The sequence below is a fragment of the Osmia lignaria genome, chromosome 10 (assembly GCF_051020975.1).
Source record: "Osmia lignaria lignaria isolate PbOS001 chromosome 10, iyOsmLign1, whole genome shotgun sequence".
Lineage (NCBI taxonomy): Eukaryota > Metazoa > Arthropoda > Insecta > Hymenoptera > Megachilidae > Osmia > Osmia lignaria.
Window position 1 is genome coordinate 13,571,664 of NC_135041.1, and position 16,562 is coordinate 13,588,225.

At 37.4% G+C, this 16,562-nt stretch overlaps 3 protein-coding genes across 12 annotated transcripts in view; 2 read left to right on the forward strand and 1 right to left on the reverse strand.

Annotated features, from left to right (window-relative positions):
• Window positions 1-88: 88 nt before the first annotated feature.
• Window positions 89-16,562, reverse strand: part of Blos4 (biogenesis of lysosome-related organelles complex 1 subunit 4) — a 24,666-nt gene continuing 8,192 nt past the window's right edge. The window contains exons 1-5 of one of the 3 annotated variants that reach the window (XM_034337175.2): window positions 1,354-1,540; window positions 1,177-1,248; window positions 879-1,100; window positions 643-817; window positions 89-551 (exon numbers count right to left, since the gene is read on the reverse strand). In XM_034337175.2, coding sequence (XP_034193066.1) covers window positions 725-817; window positions 879-1,100; window positions 1,177-1,248; window positions 1,354-1,434 — 468 coding nt within the window. In that variant the 5' untranslated portion in view covers window positions 1,435-1,540 and the 3' untranslated portion in view covers window positions 89-551; window positions 643-724. Of the gene's footprint in view, window positions 557-642; window positions 818-878; window positions 1,101-1,176; window positions 1,249-1,353; window positions 1,541-16,562 lie in introns of those variants that run through there. The other 2 variants (XM_034337169.2, XM_076690745.1) reach the window with 2 other exon arrangements.
• LOC117610041 (putative fatty acyl-CoA reductase CG5065) lies at window positions 3,354-9,272 on the forward strand. Its single transcript, XM_034336968.2, has 9 exons — window positions 3,354-3,642; window positions 6,249-6,459; window positions 6,551-6,748; window positions 6,909-7,105; window positions 7,380-7,489; window positions 7,573-7,768; window positions 7,849-8,088; window positions 8,167-8,424; window positions 8,491-9,272. Exons 2-9 carry the CDS (start codon window positions 6,262-6,264, stop codon window positions 8,651-8,653), a joined length of 1,560 nt encoding a protein of 519 aa, XP_034192859.2. The 5' UTR covers window positions 3,354-3,642; window positions 6,249-6,261; the 3' UTR covers window positions 8,654-9,272.
• LOC117609906 (otoferlin) overlaps window positions 10,335-16,562 on the forward strand; it is a 15,650-nt gene continuing 9,422 nt past the window's right edge. For 4 of the 8 annotated variants that reach the window (XM_034336666.2, XM_034336697.2, XM_034336723.2 and 1 more), the window contains exons 1-3: window positions 14,763-15,491; window positions 15,613-15,893; window positions 16,114-16,381. In XM_034336666.2, the coding sequence (XP_034192557.1) occupies window positions 15,150-15,491; window positions 15,613-15,893; window positions 16,114-16,381 (891 nt within the window). In that variant the 5' untranslated portion in view covers window positions 14,763-15,149. Of the gene's footprint in view, window positions 10,836-13,866; window positions 13,926-14,762; window positions 15,492-15,612; window positions 15,894-16,113; window positions 16,382-16,562 lie in introns of those variants that run through there. The other 4 variants (XM_034336678.2, XM_034336705.2, XM_034336714.2 and 1 more) reach the window with 3 other exon arrangements.

A 16,562-nucleotide genomic window follows, 5' to 3' on the forward strand; every position in this document is an offset into this window, starting at 1 on the left:
AAGTATAGTTTAATTTATATGGATATATTTAAATTTCTGATAACGATAGTTTTATTAAAATAACTTTTATAATCATTATTTACAAATTTATATGCTATAACAGTAGAAATTTATTATATAAAACACATGTAACAAACATTATGAATTACAATATATAATCTATACGATTTATTTAGAAAACTGTAATTTATAAAATATTGTTAATAATTTTATCGCTAATTTTTACTTTGGTAACGAATGACAACTAATACATAAACAATTTAATGACAGGTAAATTAGATAGAGAGGGGCCAAAAGTATGGGATCACTGGGGAAACTGGTCTAGTTGTAGTGTTACTTGTGGAGTTGGAAAACTTACAAGATGGAGACACTGTGTAAGCGGAGGTTGTCTTTTAGGCGAGAAAAAAGCACAATTAAGGACATGTACTCTTGCAGCATGTTAACATTCTTTTCCAAAACATACTTTTTACAGCATGTTTATAATTGAAATAAACAAAATATATTAGAGTTGGATAATAATAATAATAAGTCTCATTTGTAACATTTTGTATCTATCCTGAAAAAAATCGTAATTGAATATATTGAAGTATATCTGCTCTGTGTTTGAAAAGAAGTATATAAAATTCATCTATTATTACAAACCTCTAGATATTTCATTAACATCTGACACATGTATATGCATGAGACTAATTAATGGATATTATTTCTTTGTAAAATGCACTGTTTATTCGTTTTTGAAATAATCATCACTTCTATAAATTGTTGGAGGTTCAAATGCTGGTAGTTTACTTGGTACCATGGGCTCTTGAGCTTTTTTCTAAAACATAACATAGTAAATTAACTGAAAAATCAACATTAGATATTTAATTAGAACTTACAAAGAAGGATAAAGGATTTAACATTCCAAATAATCTATCAGAAATGCCTAATTCAGCTTCTGCATTATCAACAGCAGCTTCTAATGTAGTTAGATTTACATTAGCCATTGCAATAACGTGCTCTAAAGCATCTATTCTTCTGCAGAGGTTTATGACTTCTTGCTGCATATCTTGTAATCTTGGAATATGTTGTTCCATGCATTGTGAACTTTCAGACTGAACCTTTTAACATAAAATATAACATACATCTAGCCCATTTATTGAAAATTACTAATTAATGTGAACAGTGATTTCTAACCATTTCAATGATTGATTGGAATTCTTCTAAGCGCATCATCACATCTTCGATCGTGTCGTGAAAACTTTTCATCTACGACACAATTTTACATTTCATTTATATATTTTTACAAATACTCCTTTCAAACTGTAAGATTCAACAGCTGTACGTAAAGGTTATGTTAAACACAATACTTGCCTGATTGGATAAATCTAATTTTGCATAACTTGCATAATCTTTGGCTAATTCTTCAATAACCGGAGTAGTGTGCGAAGTCATTTTTATTTCTTTAAAATGATTTATTCAAACGGTAAATTCATTAATTCTAACACAGTACTTTTAAACATCCAGGGCGCCATTTTCTTATGATAAAATTTTAATCAAATAATCAAATGTAAAACCTAATTAGATATCCTTTTTTTACAGTTGAAGAATTATTCTTTACTGTTCTCGTTCTTTTTTAAATTACTTTGACATCATCAGTTATTGATTTTTTTTCCATATAGAAGTTTATTGTTTAAAGTTGTCATTTTTAATTTCACGTAGTAATTTCAAATTTTAATACGACTACTTGTATCCTTTTTCGCTAATAATAATTTGTTGAGATTGTTTACTACCTTCGAAGACCTAAATCAGGCAGGTAAATTATGCGTTGCATATCCATGTACTCGTATAACGAGATTAAGGAAGAGAAAAGAGAAGAGGGAAGCAAAGAGATATTTTCCAAAAGGTAATGCAAAAAGCCGATGAACTATAATGTGCATCGAGTTTACGTAATATCTTTGCGTAACAGAAATTTTTGACATACCCGTAACAAGTTACGGAACAACGAATACACGTTTAGCGAAAGCAATCAGTGTAATTTATTTTATTGCACCGGTGTTTTTGGTCAAATGTCATTAAGGAATCTCTATTTCGGCACGAGATTCCGAAAAGCATTAAAATTCCTACACAAGATACAATTTTCAACAATGTAATTAACGCAGACGTTGCTCTAAGAAAATAATTGTACCTACATGATTTTCCATACTCTTTAATAATTACTCCATATGATCGATGATTTGTTGCATAATTTCGTAGTTACAACATGATGATTTTTATCGCAGACTTGCAGCGTAATGCTTCCCCTCGAAAGCGTTAATAATTTAGAGTGTGTGTAGTAATAGGGAAAGTGTAACAATATTTCTAAGTGAAAGGAAGTTTTTGCTTAATTTCTAACTAATCGAACCTGCAGGCATATTCATGCACACAGTTAAGAACTGTTTTTTAATAACAGTTTTGTTTCGCAGTCAACCGATATATCTTGATAAAAAAATAAATAAAAAGAGGTAGACCATTAGCGCTTTGACTTAATGCGACTGCAAAGGAAACGATGAAATAGTTGAATGAACGTTATACATTCGGTAGTACTAATCACGATGAATTAGTAGCAAACAACCTCCTCGGTTTCAATGTTTGACCATGTTTCACTGGGTTAAGCAAGTAAAAGGCATAGAGAAATGATGAAACATTGAATATGGCCCAAAGTGTGGCTACAACTTTCGGTAAAAGTTGATCGCACGGTATTAATATCGTTGAGTTTCGTCGGTCAGTATCTCAAGAGAGAGTACTTTCAGTCTCGAAGTAGTCTAGTTAGTGTTAAGTGGATAACTTTACTTGGTGTCCTGCTTGCGAGGCTATAAAAAACAGTAAAGAACAGTCTTGATTCTTTCCAACTTTGAACGAAGTTTTTATCTTGGAATTAAGGTTTAATTGTTATGTCAGTTTTTCTTTAACGCAATTATTTCGAGGTAGCGACTGGGAAAATCAGGAACTCCAGTGAATCGTGAAAAATTTTGTTGTCCGGTTTCATTACCAGATTTTTATTCTGAAATATTCTAAATATATTTAAATCACGTGTAGCTGGGAATCTTATATACTTAAATAATCGAGTGAAAGTTTCGGAAGTTCATCCATAAATCTTTTTTTTATTCTTTTAAAATAAACTCCGAGTTTACAAAAAAATGAATGGAAAGTTGATGGTTTATCGTGGAGAACGTACGAGGAAAGGTGAAAAATCGTGTGAAATCGAACGCAGTTTCCGATTAAATTTACGACGAAAATCTTTTAATCGTCGCAGGGCAATCGTGGAAACTTTTCACGGGGATAAAATGAATGAAATAGAAAAAAGGGAAGAATAAAGAGAAGGCAGAAGTTGGGTGCATCGAGCGATGAAGAAGTTGGAAGAAAAATTGTCGGAACAAGAAGAAAAAGCGTAAAACGAGAAACTGGATGCAGGTGGGGAGGCAACTCTGGCTACGACTTCCTACACCGGCTCCAGGTTGAAGCTCAGTGAGTTCGAACGCGTGGTTCGCGACTCTTCCTCTTTATTCGCACAGGCCCAAGTGGTTGGTTTCGCGTTGCACTCGCGATTACACAGCTCCTCCTCTTCTTTGCTAAAACTTCTTTGAGGATTTTATTTCCCATCGACAGGATTAATACCGTTAGGTAAGCACATTCTTCCATTCTACATTCTCTACATCCGTTTCTTGTTTTTATTGTTAGAGATTCATTCACTCCATTTCTTGTCGTCCACTTTGAAAAACCTTCGTTTTAAATTACATTACCTTTATTTCTATCGAACTCGGTTCAGTCGATATCGTTGAAAGCAATCGAGGCAAATAACAGGTCAAGCAACTATCGACAACAGTTTGTTTTCATTCTCTCACTCTTTTACCGGCTTTCTAATTAAAAGGTGAAAATACTTTTTCTTTAGAAAACAGCATACAATAATTTCTGACCTTGTATTGGTACATTTGAATCTTACATAAAGTTAGCTAGTCTTAAGTGTTCATTGATAAATGAAAGGAAACAATTAGTTACAATGACAAATTTAATATTACGCCTCCTTATGAATGTCAATATACAATTGTGTAATGTATTTCTAACGATGAATGAAATTTATGAATGAATATTGTCATCGAAGATTACTTCCTACCTGGCTCGTAAGTGTTTCTCTTCTTGCAATCCTCTTTTTTCTGGCGTGGAAACAGGATTTTCTGATCTATCGTAGAAAAACTTGCGTTTGCTATTCACGGTAAACGTTTGCGAGCACCAAAGCGAAAGTACCCAGTCCAGAAGGTGAGGAGGTTCAAAACCACCACTTCTATCTGGGTATCATTTTTCTCTAGAGAAGAAATCTTGTTGCTAGATCTTTTAAACTTATTTGCATACCTTTATCAAACGTTATTTGAATTTTGTATGTAAAATCGTCCAAATGTCAATTTAGTGATAATAATGTTTGCTAATTCTTATTGAAAAATTACATTAACAGAACGTAATTGGAAATAATGTTGCAATTGAAAGGTAAATATTTTATGCTATTCTCGATCGAATTGCTCAACCTAAATGAAACTTGTTTAATGTTGCAACATGTGCTCTCGGCAAAATGTCGAATTTCACGTTTCCATATATTCAGTTAAGGATTTCTCCAATCTATTTATCGATTCAAAATAAAAAAATTGGCACATATTTAGGAAAGATAATTCTATTGGAAACTTCTCTCACAGAATTTTTTTCTGCTGTAACTGGAATTTTCTTTAATATCGCAAAGAAAAAGGTTGCAATTACATGTTTTACCGATTCATTTGATTACACGAATGGTCAGCAGTGTATCGTCCAATTTATACTGTTACTTTCTCAGGCAGAGTTCCGCAATACAAGCCTGTTGGGTCACCGTAAAATATTAGCTTCCTTTAAAAGATTAATTATATTCGAGAGGTTCGAGTTACAACTTCTGCTTCAAGAAATTAAGCACATTACTACTTTGAAACGTAAAGATAACAAATTGAAATCAGTTTTTTATATTTGATAGTATTTTTAATATTCTAAATTTAATTGCAACTAAATTGAAAGTACTAATTAATAGAAATAGCCGTCCAATTATAATAATCATGGCAACTTCAATTAACTGTAATTTTATAGAATTACACGCGTATGTAATTGATTGCGATCAATTAATTAATCACAAATACGTCAGAAAATGATAGTTAATCAAAGTCATTGGTCATTATCGTTCGATGAGAACTGTTTTCGATAAAAGCGAATTCTCACGATGTTACGTAACGACAGCCGATGAAAATGAATAGGTACGCGCATAGAAAGTTAAAGGTAAAGGTTTTATTTTCACAAATTGCAAGGTCAAAATCGGTCTCCCAATTTTCATTCCTCTCAAGAATACATACGTTGCGAAACATTTTCACGCCCACGGAATGCTTACACCATAATTCAAAAGTTTTGAAACGTTTTTAAAAGTATAAAATACCTATTCAAACGATAATAGGAATAAATAAATCAGAAGTGCACTAAAGTCCGGATCAAGAGTAAAAAAATCTGTCTCATATAAAAACATTGGCTGACTTGTTCTCGTATGTCCTCTCTCGGTTCACATTCGTTCAGGCTTTCACCGATTTTCTCTTTTATAGCGAAATTCGATCGAACTCGTAGTATATTACAAAATGACAATATAGGTTTCGTGAAATGTTCCCTGGCGAGCCAGTGAAGGGAACGAAATGTCAAACGATAACAAGACGATGGCATTAACGTGTCACAGTTTCTGTATCGTGGCTTCGATTCAGTAAACTTGACCCAGATATTTCGAAGAAAATCAATATTCGATAAGATTCGGTACAGCATCAATAAAAGAGAAAGTTTTGTTTACCTCTGATTTATGCCACTCAAGGATGAGGAACTTATGCAATCGAAAAGATACATCATTAATTGTTTCGGGATAATTTTGTATTTTGATAAATGTCAAAGTGGCTTGATTCGAGTTTACAGCTCATAGTTAAATTTAAAATCGAAAGATACCACGAGCCACGATTTTTATTTATAAAAATTATTCATGAAAGGTAATTGTTCTTAGTAAAATATTATACAATTTTTACTTAATATGTTTGCCAAGAGGAGGTTTCATTTCCGGATGTATGCTATGCAAATGATGGTAAACGAAAGTATCTTATCTTCGTCCTTGATCAACCGCATTTGGTGGTCTGCAAGAGGAGATTGGAGCTTATGTACAGTTTAATCAAGTTTACCTTACTGTTTTGTTGCAGATTTTCAGTAAACATGGGTGAACTATCCGAAATACAATCTTTTTATAAGGGGAAAACCATCTTTATAACCGGAGGCACCGGTTTGATGGGAAAAGTTCTCGTTGAGAAGTTACTTTACAGTTGTAGTAATTTAAATAAGATTTACCTTTTGGCACGAGCGAAAAGAGGTAATTCTCCCGAAGCTCGTATCACCGAGATGTTTAAATTACCCGTAAGTTATTCGTTTCTATCCCTTCACCAGCAATTAACGACATTCCGAATATTTCCAAAGTTTCACACTTCTTCCATACTATTTCGAGCAGCTGTTTCAAAGAATACGAAAACAAAAGCCAGAAATGATGAAGAAAGTGATACCATTGAACGGTGACGTTACCACGGATAATTTAGGACTGGCCAACGAGCAACTAAAAATGTTAATCAACGAAGTTGACATAGTGTTTCATTGCGCGGCAACGCTCAGGCTAGAGTCCAAGTTGAAGGAAGCTATTGAAATGAACACGGTAAGTTTCAATTGACAATTACAGTCAATTGAAAAATCTTTAACAGCGTAATATTTATTCGTAAGTCTAAAATTTCTAAAATCACTTTGTTTATTTTTATTTCTCATTTATTCAATCGCAAAGATTGTTTTGTTATTAATGAAATACGATGTTGTTCAAGGTTGGAACGAAACGTATGCTAGATCTTGCGAAAAGGCTGAAGAATCTGAAGGCTTTCGTTTATTTGAGCACTGCTTTCTGTTACGCCGATAAAGAGGAGCTGGACGAGCGAGTTTACGATCCGTCGGAAGATCCACGCGACATTATGAGAATGGTTCAATGGCTAGATGAAAGTTCCATCGATCAGATCACGCCCAAGTAATTGATTGATTTCTACGGATGAGGGTTTCGTTGTGACGAGTGCCGTTGGTATATCTATACACTTGACCTATCGAACTGTTGTCATTATTTTCTTAGGCTCGTTTGCGTCACGGAAAAATTCATTAAATTTCTGTAAAATCCAATGATTGCCTAGAGATTACCTCCTTTTTTTTTTCCAAGAACGGGTAAAAAGTTTCCAAGTGTTACAAAAAATTAATAATTATACAAATCACTTTTAATAACATCGCTATTTTTATCCCATTAAATACAGATTACTGAAGCTTCATCCAAACACTTACACCTATTCGAAAAGATTGGCGGAAAAGCTGGTGGCGGACGAGTATCCTAATTTACCGTGTTGCATTGCCAGGCCATCGATCGGTAGAAAAATTTATATTTTTGTACTCTCTCATCGTTCGCGCGTTTACACCGAGTTATTAAAAGAAGAAAAATGATACGTTTAGTAACACCAGCTTGGAGAGAGCCGGTCGCAGGGTGGGTGGATAACCTGAACGGACCCGTGGGACTGATGGTGGGCGCAGGAAAGGGTGTCATAAGGTCGATGCACTGCATCGGAACCTACCACGCCGAAGTGATACCAGTCGACTTTGCTATTAACGCTTTAATCGCGATCTCTCATAAAACGGCTACCGATGAAAAGTATCTTTTTCTACTGGATTTTATTGTACCATTAATAATCTATCAACGATCTGAAACGTATTAACGTTTTTTTCTTTTAGAACGAAGGACATACAGGCATACAATATCACCCAGAATCGTATCATGCCGGTCACTTGGGGTGAGATATTGGACAAAGGTAAAAAGATCGCTTACGAGTATCCGTTCGAGGGTCAAGTTTGGTATCCAGATGGTAGCATACACAGCAACAAATTCGTACACGATCTCATCGTATTCTTCTTTCATATTATACCAGCTTATTTGATTGATTTTCTTATGTTGATATTCCGACAAAAGAGATTGTAAGTATCATTTCTATTTGTACTTCACGTTTTTACGAGTCATCATTCTATTCGTAAGAAGTGCCTTTTCTCCTTTAGCATGGTTCGACTACAGAATCGTATATCGACCGGACTGGAGGTTTTGCAATACTTCACCACCAGGGAATGGATCTTCCATAACACAAATTTATTAGTGATGGCCGCCGAGATGAGTCGAAAGGACAAAGAAATTTTTCCAATTAATTTCCTGGCCATCGACGAGCTGGAGTACATTAAGAATTGTATTTTGGGCGCAAGACAATATTGCATGAAGGAAGATTTGTCCACTTTGCCGAAAGCTCATAGACATCAAGCTGTGTAAGTGTTTTCAGGTTTGAAAGTATGGAAATAAGTAGACAATATTTTTCTTTCCTTTTGTTACAGGATGTACGTTGTTCATCTGATCGCCGTCTACCTATTCTATTTTGGCATGTCCTGTTTAATTTATAAGAATTTCGAGATCGTTAGAATATGCGTAGATTCAGTGATGGACCAGATGAAATCATTGCCTATTTTAGCCGGGGTTGTTAAAATAATTCATCGCTAACGAGGTCGTGCTCTGGAATGTTGTATCGTAAAAATGTAATGTAAATAGGGTATTTAATATTCAGTAAACGTTTACGAGGATATTAAAAAAATGGAATTTTATTTTTCGACAATTTTGGTGGACATACTCAGTTTCCGGAAACTTTGGCTTCGGAGTATGTAGGTAGTTAAGGTTTTGTATATTTTTGCCTCTCAAATGGAAACATTTATGTATACGAATATTTTTATAAAAATATAACTTTTTAAGTTGACGCCCTCTTATGTACCCTACGATAATTGAAAGAAGGATCGATAATTGAGAAAATGGAATACAGTGAACTAGTGAAACGAATCGCAATTGTGACTGACTGATCAATTCAAGTAGAAAAATCAACGAAAAATGCAACAGTTAGTTCCAAATCTTATGATACGGTGGCGCTGAGAAATTTTAGACCCAACTTCTATTCCATTATTGATTTACCCGCAACATATCTCAAGAACACCTTTCTTAAAATAACTCGGTAAAAAAGAAAAAATGAATGTTAATTCGATTATCATGCTCGTTTTTTATTTGAATCTTATTTTATCCCCTGGTACCTGGATAAACTGAAATTCATTTCGGCTACTTTACGAACGGATCGTAACACATTTCCAATTCAAATTCGCAACAGATTGTAGAAGCTCGATAGACGAAGGAAATATATTTAGCCATCAATCGGAAATGTGCGTCGAGTCCTCTCAATTCCACCCACGATTCCAATCATATTAGTAGCACGTATCAATGTACGAGCTCGTATCCACGTTTTGAAAACGACAGCACTCACCGTTCTCGTTCGACTGGAATTTCGAGGAAACAGCCCATAATTCCTCGACGCGCAATTTAATTAAAGGTAATATCTTCTGTATTAATATCCTTTGAAAGAATTTTTATTTTATTATAAAAATGTACCGGTAGCCACAGGTTGTTTCGTGCTTGACAGCGATAGTCGATTATAGCTTTTCAATCGCTACATTGAAAAATAATTCCGATTTATCGTAAACCCCGTAAACGTAATTGAAAATGCTTTTGTAGCCGCTTGCCCTCCGTACTTGACCTCCGACTTTATTGAAACCTATTGGCTAGAAAACTCGGTTAAAACGAGAGTACGCATCTTTTATAGCCTCGCATGAAACGAGCGTTCGTACGAGTTGCGTTATTCCACGTATGTGTAGGGATTGCTAGAGGAATTTCAGTAACGAACGGTCCGGGACAACCAGTTCGCTTTCCTGCATCCGTATGCTGACTATTCGAACAATTTCTTAGTTTCAGGAAACACACGTCACCGATTACGGCGAGCTAATGCAACCACCCTCCGACACAAGGGTGAGCGAAGAGGAGGGCGAAAGGAGGTGGTGGATACCTGCGCCGATGACGCGTGATACGGTGTACACTATCGTCCACAAGTATTTTTACGCTTCCTTATTCCTGTAAAAAAGTTTCATTCCGTACGGTGTACATTAAATTCACCAAGTTCGTTAACGTTACAATCGGCGCGCAGTAGAAAATAATTTACTACTCGCTTCTACTCTTACCGTTCCATTCGAGGTGTTAATTAATAATCTGATTTACGAGCGAGCGAAGAAAAAGCATAATTTCATTCAGAAATTCACACCATTCATCGGTACTCGCACGGTACCGTTGCTTGAAACGGATATTTCTGAACGATAATGTACATGTGCGATGAACGAGTGCAAGTAGCGCCTGCGCTAGTTCTCCAGGATAGCAGGTTCGGGTTAGGGTAGGTTGGTAAGGATGGAAAGGACGGGTAGGGCGGCCAGGACACGGGGGTTGTTCGAGGCGCGAACACGAGCCAGTGCGAAGCTGTCGGTCGGCCGACTCGCGTACACGCTCGTTACTTTCCTACGGCTACCGGTCTCGGGATCATCAATTTCCACGGGTCTTTACTGAAAACCACCACGGCGAATCGAAGTCACCCTTGAACCAACGAGCGGAGAATCGCGGGATGACCGACGAAACGGGCCAACCATGCGTTGTAACGCTAACGTTCGATTATCCTGGAACGCGTAACGTTTACCAATATTAAAATTCTCGCGAATTAAATCGGTGGAATAAGGTAAACGAAGAATGGCGTTGGTCGTTACTGTGAAGAACTTTCAAGGATTGAAGCACAGGGGGGACAAGGTCGTGAAGGTTGACTTCCGGGGTAAGTTTCAGACTGAAACGTCGATGAGTGAAAGTTACTTTGCCATTTTCTCTTAATGTTACAGCAACTCTCGATTCGAATTTCAATATTTTATCCTAATTAGCTACATTTCATACGTATACACGTACGCTTTCAAATTTAATAGGAGATGAATATTTTATGCCAAGTTTCTTCAGAGAATAAAAGGTGCTTTAAGTAGCTGGGTCGTTAACGGGACGAAAAAACGGAAGCATAAAATATCACTTAAAGAGATTTGAAATTTAATTACCAAAGTAGTTTAACGTGCAAACTAGTATAGGAAAAGCGCTGCGAAGTGTGAATACTTCTGGAAATAAGGTTCCGTCTAGAGTATCGAAAGTTTGAATCAATTATAAGATCGATACTAGGAAATAAGCAATTTTGCGCGCAGAATAACGAGCTCTTCCACAACAATTTTCTTTGATCTTAAAATTTTCTAATCTAAGTAATCCACCAGTTGAAAAGTTTACTTTCGATTGTAAGGAATTTTTTTGTTTATTATCGCGAGGTTAATCAGAGGTATCGATTAAAATTAGTTTTTCTATAAATAAATGCTTTTTCCAGAGCAACGGGCACTTGCCGTATTATCGCGTTTAATTTACAAGCGGTTTTCGCGACATTTCATCTTTAGAACGTTATTATGGTCTGTGAAATTCACACTGAATCGGAATCGGGTAACTTTTATTCCTTTAACTAATTATATCGCTAACCACAAACTGTTGAGCACTGTTGATATCGTAGCGCTTACTAGGTTGAATTAATTACAACACACCACTATTTTTAATACCCACCCACGCAAGCCTGCTATCTGTATTTGCATTTCCCGTTTCTTTTTTTTAAATAAATACAATTTTTTCTCTACTCTCCTCCATAAATCCACTTTAATAATACTGGCAAGAGTGGAAATAGCCATTCTACACTTCTATCGACTGCAATAGTGGAAACGAACGTATGTGGATGTTGACGAGTAACGCTATAAAAACGTAACCGTAACTGTGGAGAGGAAAAAAGGCGGATACGATAAAGCGATATCGCATGGTACGTGAGATGAAGTGTACACGGTTTGCATAATTCCTTCAGAAATTGATTTACACTTCAATTGGCGCAGATATCGCGTTCCATCCTCTCGTGGAGATAGCCACGAATTGATTGACGTTTCGTGGATCGTTAACTTGTTTCCACAACCCGCTGTGAAACGACGGTGTTTCATTCTGAACGCGATTGATTTTTTCGAGACCAGTCTAGCTGGCTCGTCAATTTGCAGCGTTTCGATAAGCAGCTACGCCTGTAACCGGGGGGGAAACGGGCGTTAATCGTTCAATTAGCGGTCGGAAGGGAAATATTGGTAATCCGTTTAGTACAGGCGAATTAACGCACGATTTAAGGTATACAGGACACGTCAAAATTGATGCGCATTGATAAAAGACAATTTGCAATTTCCATAGTGTGCATCTGTTTTTGATGGAACCCATAAGTATCTGGAGGATACATCTAGGAAACTTGCTGAACATAGGGTTAAACGAGGCAGTCAGTGGTCCGGTTATCTCGCGGGAACGTGCAGCAACTTAAAGGTAAATTCGTAGGCGAATTTAACAGGGTTAACGATGAATCGTTAGTCGGTCGCCTGCACTCCTGTTGGCTAAACTTTCATTTAATCATGACTGCCCTAGTTCACCGAGTCCTCGAGCTCGCGTGACATCAACTTTCCCGTCGCGAGATTTTCTGCTTGACCCCTTTAAAACCTTTGGGCAGTTTCTTTTCTGATTTCCTAGATTAACGGGTTGATTGTATCGTCGTTTTAATTTGCCTTTCAAAATAATTACCGCTATTATTTCTTTACTCTTTTAATCACTCGACCGAATGAAATTCGTTGCCACGTTTATCGCAACGAAAAGTTATGAAATCGAGCTCGAGGGGTGAATACTTGGAAATTGTCAGGGAATATAGGGGAGAATTAGAAAGGGGCAGGGGTTTATTGTTTGTTCGGCTGTGTAAAGTGGGTATAATTTCTCTGTCTAGGTAGATAGATACTTTTGCTTCCTTTCCTCTTTGAGCAAATCTCGTGCACAAAGTGTTCCGCGCTAGAGAGGAGTAAAGCGTGAATTTCTAGGGCAAATGAGACTTTGTAATCCCAACGACAGCTTTAACGTAAATAACATCCTCTGGTAATGAACGCCGAGCCTGGTGTAGGGTCAGAGATTGCGTGCAACGTTTTGTTGTTAACAAGAAAAGTAGCGAACGCGTGTTTGCGTGGAAAACTTTAGCCTTTGTTGAGCTTCGCTGAAAATGGAAGCTAGACTGGATGAAAAGTTAAACGAAGTAGTAAATGTCCGCTTTTAAGTCATTCATTAATAAAGAATACGGAGAACGCGACTTGAAGATTTCCTCTGTCAAAGAGCTGAGAGCGGATCAAAAGAGAATGCTTAACAATTTGACGATCTGCGTTGATTCAATTATTCCATGCTCGCGAATCTTTTGTTACACCTACAGAAAAATCTGACCTGTGCAGCCATATTTTTGTTAAAAAGTAGGGCATCGCAGTTGGCTATAAATTGATCGCAGGCTGCGCGAGATTAAACAATTTTTATGGAGCATAAAAGTTCTTTCATACAATCTCAATGATTTAAGTTACTACTTATAGTTAGATGTGAATAATTAAAAGCACAGATCGTTTTTCACCGGTCTATCTATATTATAAGTAGCTACTTAAAAAATTACCTTGAAAATTTTCGACCATCATTTACGAAATAATCAGCGTACAGCGAATCGTAACATCGTGAAAGCTTTCCATGGCTGGCTGTCAGGAATTCTAAAATACTTTTAGCTTACACTGTAATACCTTCGAAAACCCTATTTTCCTTTTCCCCTGGCTTTTACGTGAATCCAGTTCTTATCGTGAAACGAACGCTCCTTTACATTCTTTGCTCCTTATGCTAAGGTTCGCGGTTTTTTCGCAAATTATTCGAAAAAACTCGAGTCGATCGTAGGAAAATAACAATGTTTTCCTTTACAGGTGTTTCTCATTACTCGAAATGTTTGGAAGAAAACGGAGACCACATCGCGGTGGAGGAGGTAAGATTTAATACGAATCTTTCTATAGCGTTTATAAATCACTCTAGAAACGTTCACTTTTTATGCGGACGCTCATTAACGAATCAAATACGCTGCTCGTTTAAATTCATTCAAGTACTTTGCAACTCTGTTTGAAAAGGGAAAGAAACTCTGTAATTGATTATATCACGAAAATATTTTACACGATTTTTACCACGAAATGTACAGAGACCAGATTCTGAAAAAGTCAGTAGCAGTGCTTTTTTATTTAAAAGCAATTTAGCTTTTCGAATAATGACAATCTGTTCGAAAGCGATGAAAACGCATTACGTTTTCAGTCGAACCCGGCAAGTCGCCGGAACAACCTGCTTCCTTTCATTATTCATACAAATTTTGTGCACGTTTGCAATATTATATACTGGCGTGCTCGAATCCAGATACCGAAAGGTATTCATTTTACACAGTCATAACAGGCTCCGGGTGAATATATTTGCATCAAGTTCCACGTTTGTATTTGGAAATTTTCGTTGCAAGAGGCAAACGAACAGACTAAATTGCACGGTTGAGCAATGAATATCTTGTATATCAGCCGCTTATCTTGACCCACTTTTTCTTCCTCGATTAAAGAGTTGTTTACGAAAACGGTTTTTGCGATTTAATGCTCTTTATATAAGGTGAATACTCATGTGAAGCTAGTTTTGCTTTATTTTTAGCGCTCGCATGTCTCTTTTTCAAACCGAAACTGATATACGAAAAGCGTATTAAATGTATTCCTTGAATTAATTTTCTAATTTTCGGGCACGTAGGTTTCTCGTTAATCATCCCGTTGGTTACAGAGAAAACGTGTCACGGCACGGTTTAATACGAATTATTAACCCTTTTCGGTCGATTACCCGCGTAGACAATTCGATCGAGCAAAAGAAAAAACTGCGTGATAAGAGGATCGATTCAAAAACGGGTCACTATGAGCTCTATCTAAAAACATTACGACTACGTAATTTATCATAACATATCGAGGAATAAACGACTGCTCCGCTTACAAATTGCTAGCCAGGAATTGTACGAAAGGAAAGCGGAAAATTAACGGTGACCTAGTTATCAAGTCGATCGAGACGAAAACCGATTTTGAGTAGTTTTAGATCTGGTATCTTAACTACCTCGACGATCGGCGGCTCCATATATCACTCAAGTTTCAAAGCTATTTCACACGATCCGAACTGAGTGACGTAAAAGCAGCGATCCATTATGTTGCCCCGGTATACGGTTAACGCTTTCGAATATCCCTCGATTACGTTTCTGATTGCTCGTGACATAACGCGTCGACGAACGATCAAAGCACGCTTAAATCTTGGATTAAGTTATCCTTCCTATCTTCCCAAATTTCAATTTTTGTTGCAGAGTTTCATCTGGAATTTGGGCAGACCGGTCGACGAAGCGGAAGTACTGCAATTGACAGTGGTTTCGCGAGGAGTTCTCCGAAACGAGAAGGTGCTCGCAAAGTACGGCTTGGTTCTGCAAACTGTCGCGAGAGAAGGACGAATCGTTATCACCGATTCCTTGGTAGACCTCAATAACAAACCTCTTCCGGTACGTTTTCTATCTGCTTCCACGTTTAACTCGAGTATCACGCTCTGGATACTTGACTTCTCCCTTTAATTTATAAACGAAACGCACGGTAAAGAGCAGGGAAACGAATAAAATGCCGTAGGCTGTCGTTTGCTTCGAAATTCGATACAACCCTCCCGATGGAAGCTGCAGCCCGTCGGAAATAATGGAGCCGTCCGAAATAATGGAGGACGAGCAACAGATGTTGATTGACATCGAACAGAATATCGCGAATCTCGAGAGATGCCTCGACCAAGCCAACAGCGGTTCTGGCAGCGGGAAGAGGAAGGGTTCTTGGCACAGCCCCGAGAAAAACTCCAGAAGGGGTTTCCTACAGAGGGGTAGTTCGATGTCGGCTGCCGAGAAATCGCCGGAACGTAAGAGGTGAGATATTTTCGATAATTCGATACGGCTTCTCGGATTTCTTACCTATTTACCTTCCTAGTATCCAGCTTCCTATTATTTCTTCTCGAGAAATTGGAAACCTCGAACGGAAGCCGTTAAGATAGAGATAGCCAAGAATAATATTTGATACCCTCTTTCGACCCTAGAGTTTCCGATCAGTTTCTAATTCCAGCAATTTAAACACGCTCTGTTCGAACAGTAGAAGCTCTACGTTGAAAAGTATGAGGTCTTTCATGAAGTTGGGTAAGCAAAGACCACCGCGAACTCGATCTTGCGACAGTGGCTCGGACACCAGGGAATTGCTCGATAGAAGAGACTCGAGTTGCGCAACATCCAACGAACCTTCCAGGGCAAACTCGATGACTTCTTTGGAATCGAACGCGTCCGACTACGATAGCCAGGTCAGCGCGAATCCGTCGGAACCGCAGGAGGCGATCGCCAGACCCGCGAAGAAACCAAAACCAAAGGTTCGAGCTAAGAACACACCTCCTAATTTTCTTCATGTCCTTTCTTTTTCTTTCACGATCGATAGTTTATCGCACGGCTCTTAGTTTTCTATTTCATCGCAGCTTTTCATGCTAGGGTGGAAGTGACGTTAATTAACGGTCGCGTCGCTGGTTAATTCATTCCGCGTCAGGGTGTCTCAAG

Bases quoted from the DNA above. Each gene is read 5' to 3' on its own strand.
- LOC117610041 (XM_034336968.2), top strand. From the start codon at position 6,262: ATGGGTGAACTATCCGAAATACAATCTTTTTATAAGGGGAAAACCATC. The intron at 7,490-7,572 runs GTAGAAAAATTT...TGATACGTTTAG, and splicing joins CATTGCCAGGCCATCGATCG to TAACACCAGCTTGGAGAGAG. The intron at 7,769-7,848 runs GTATCTTTTTCT...TTTTTCTTTTAG, and splicing joins AAAACGGCTACCGATGAAAA to AACGAAGGACATACAGGCAT.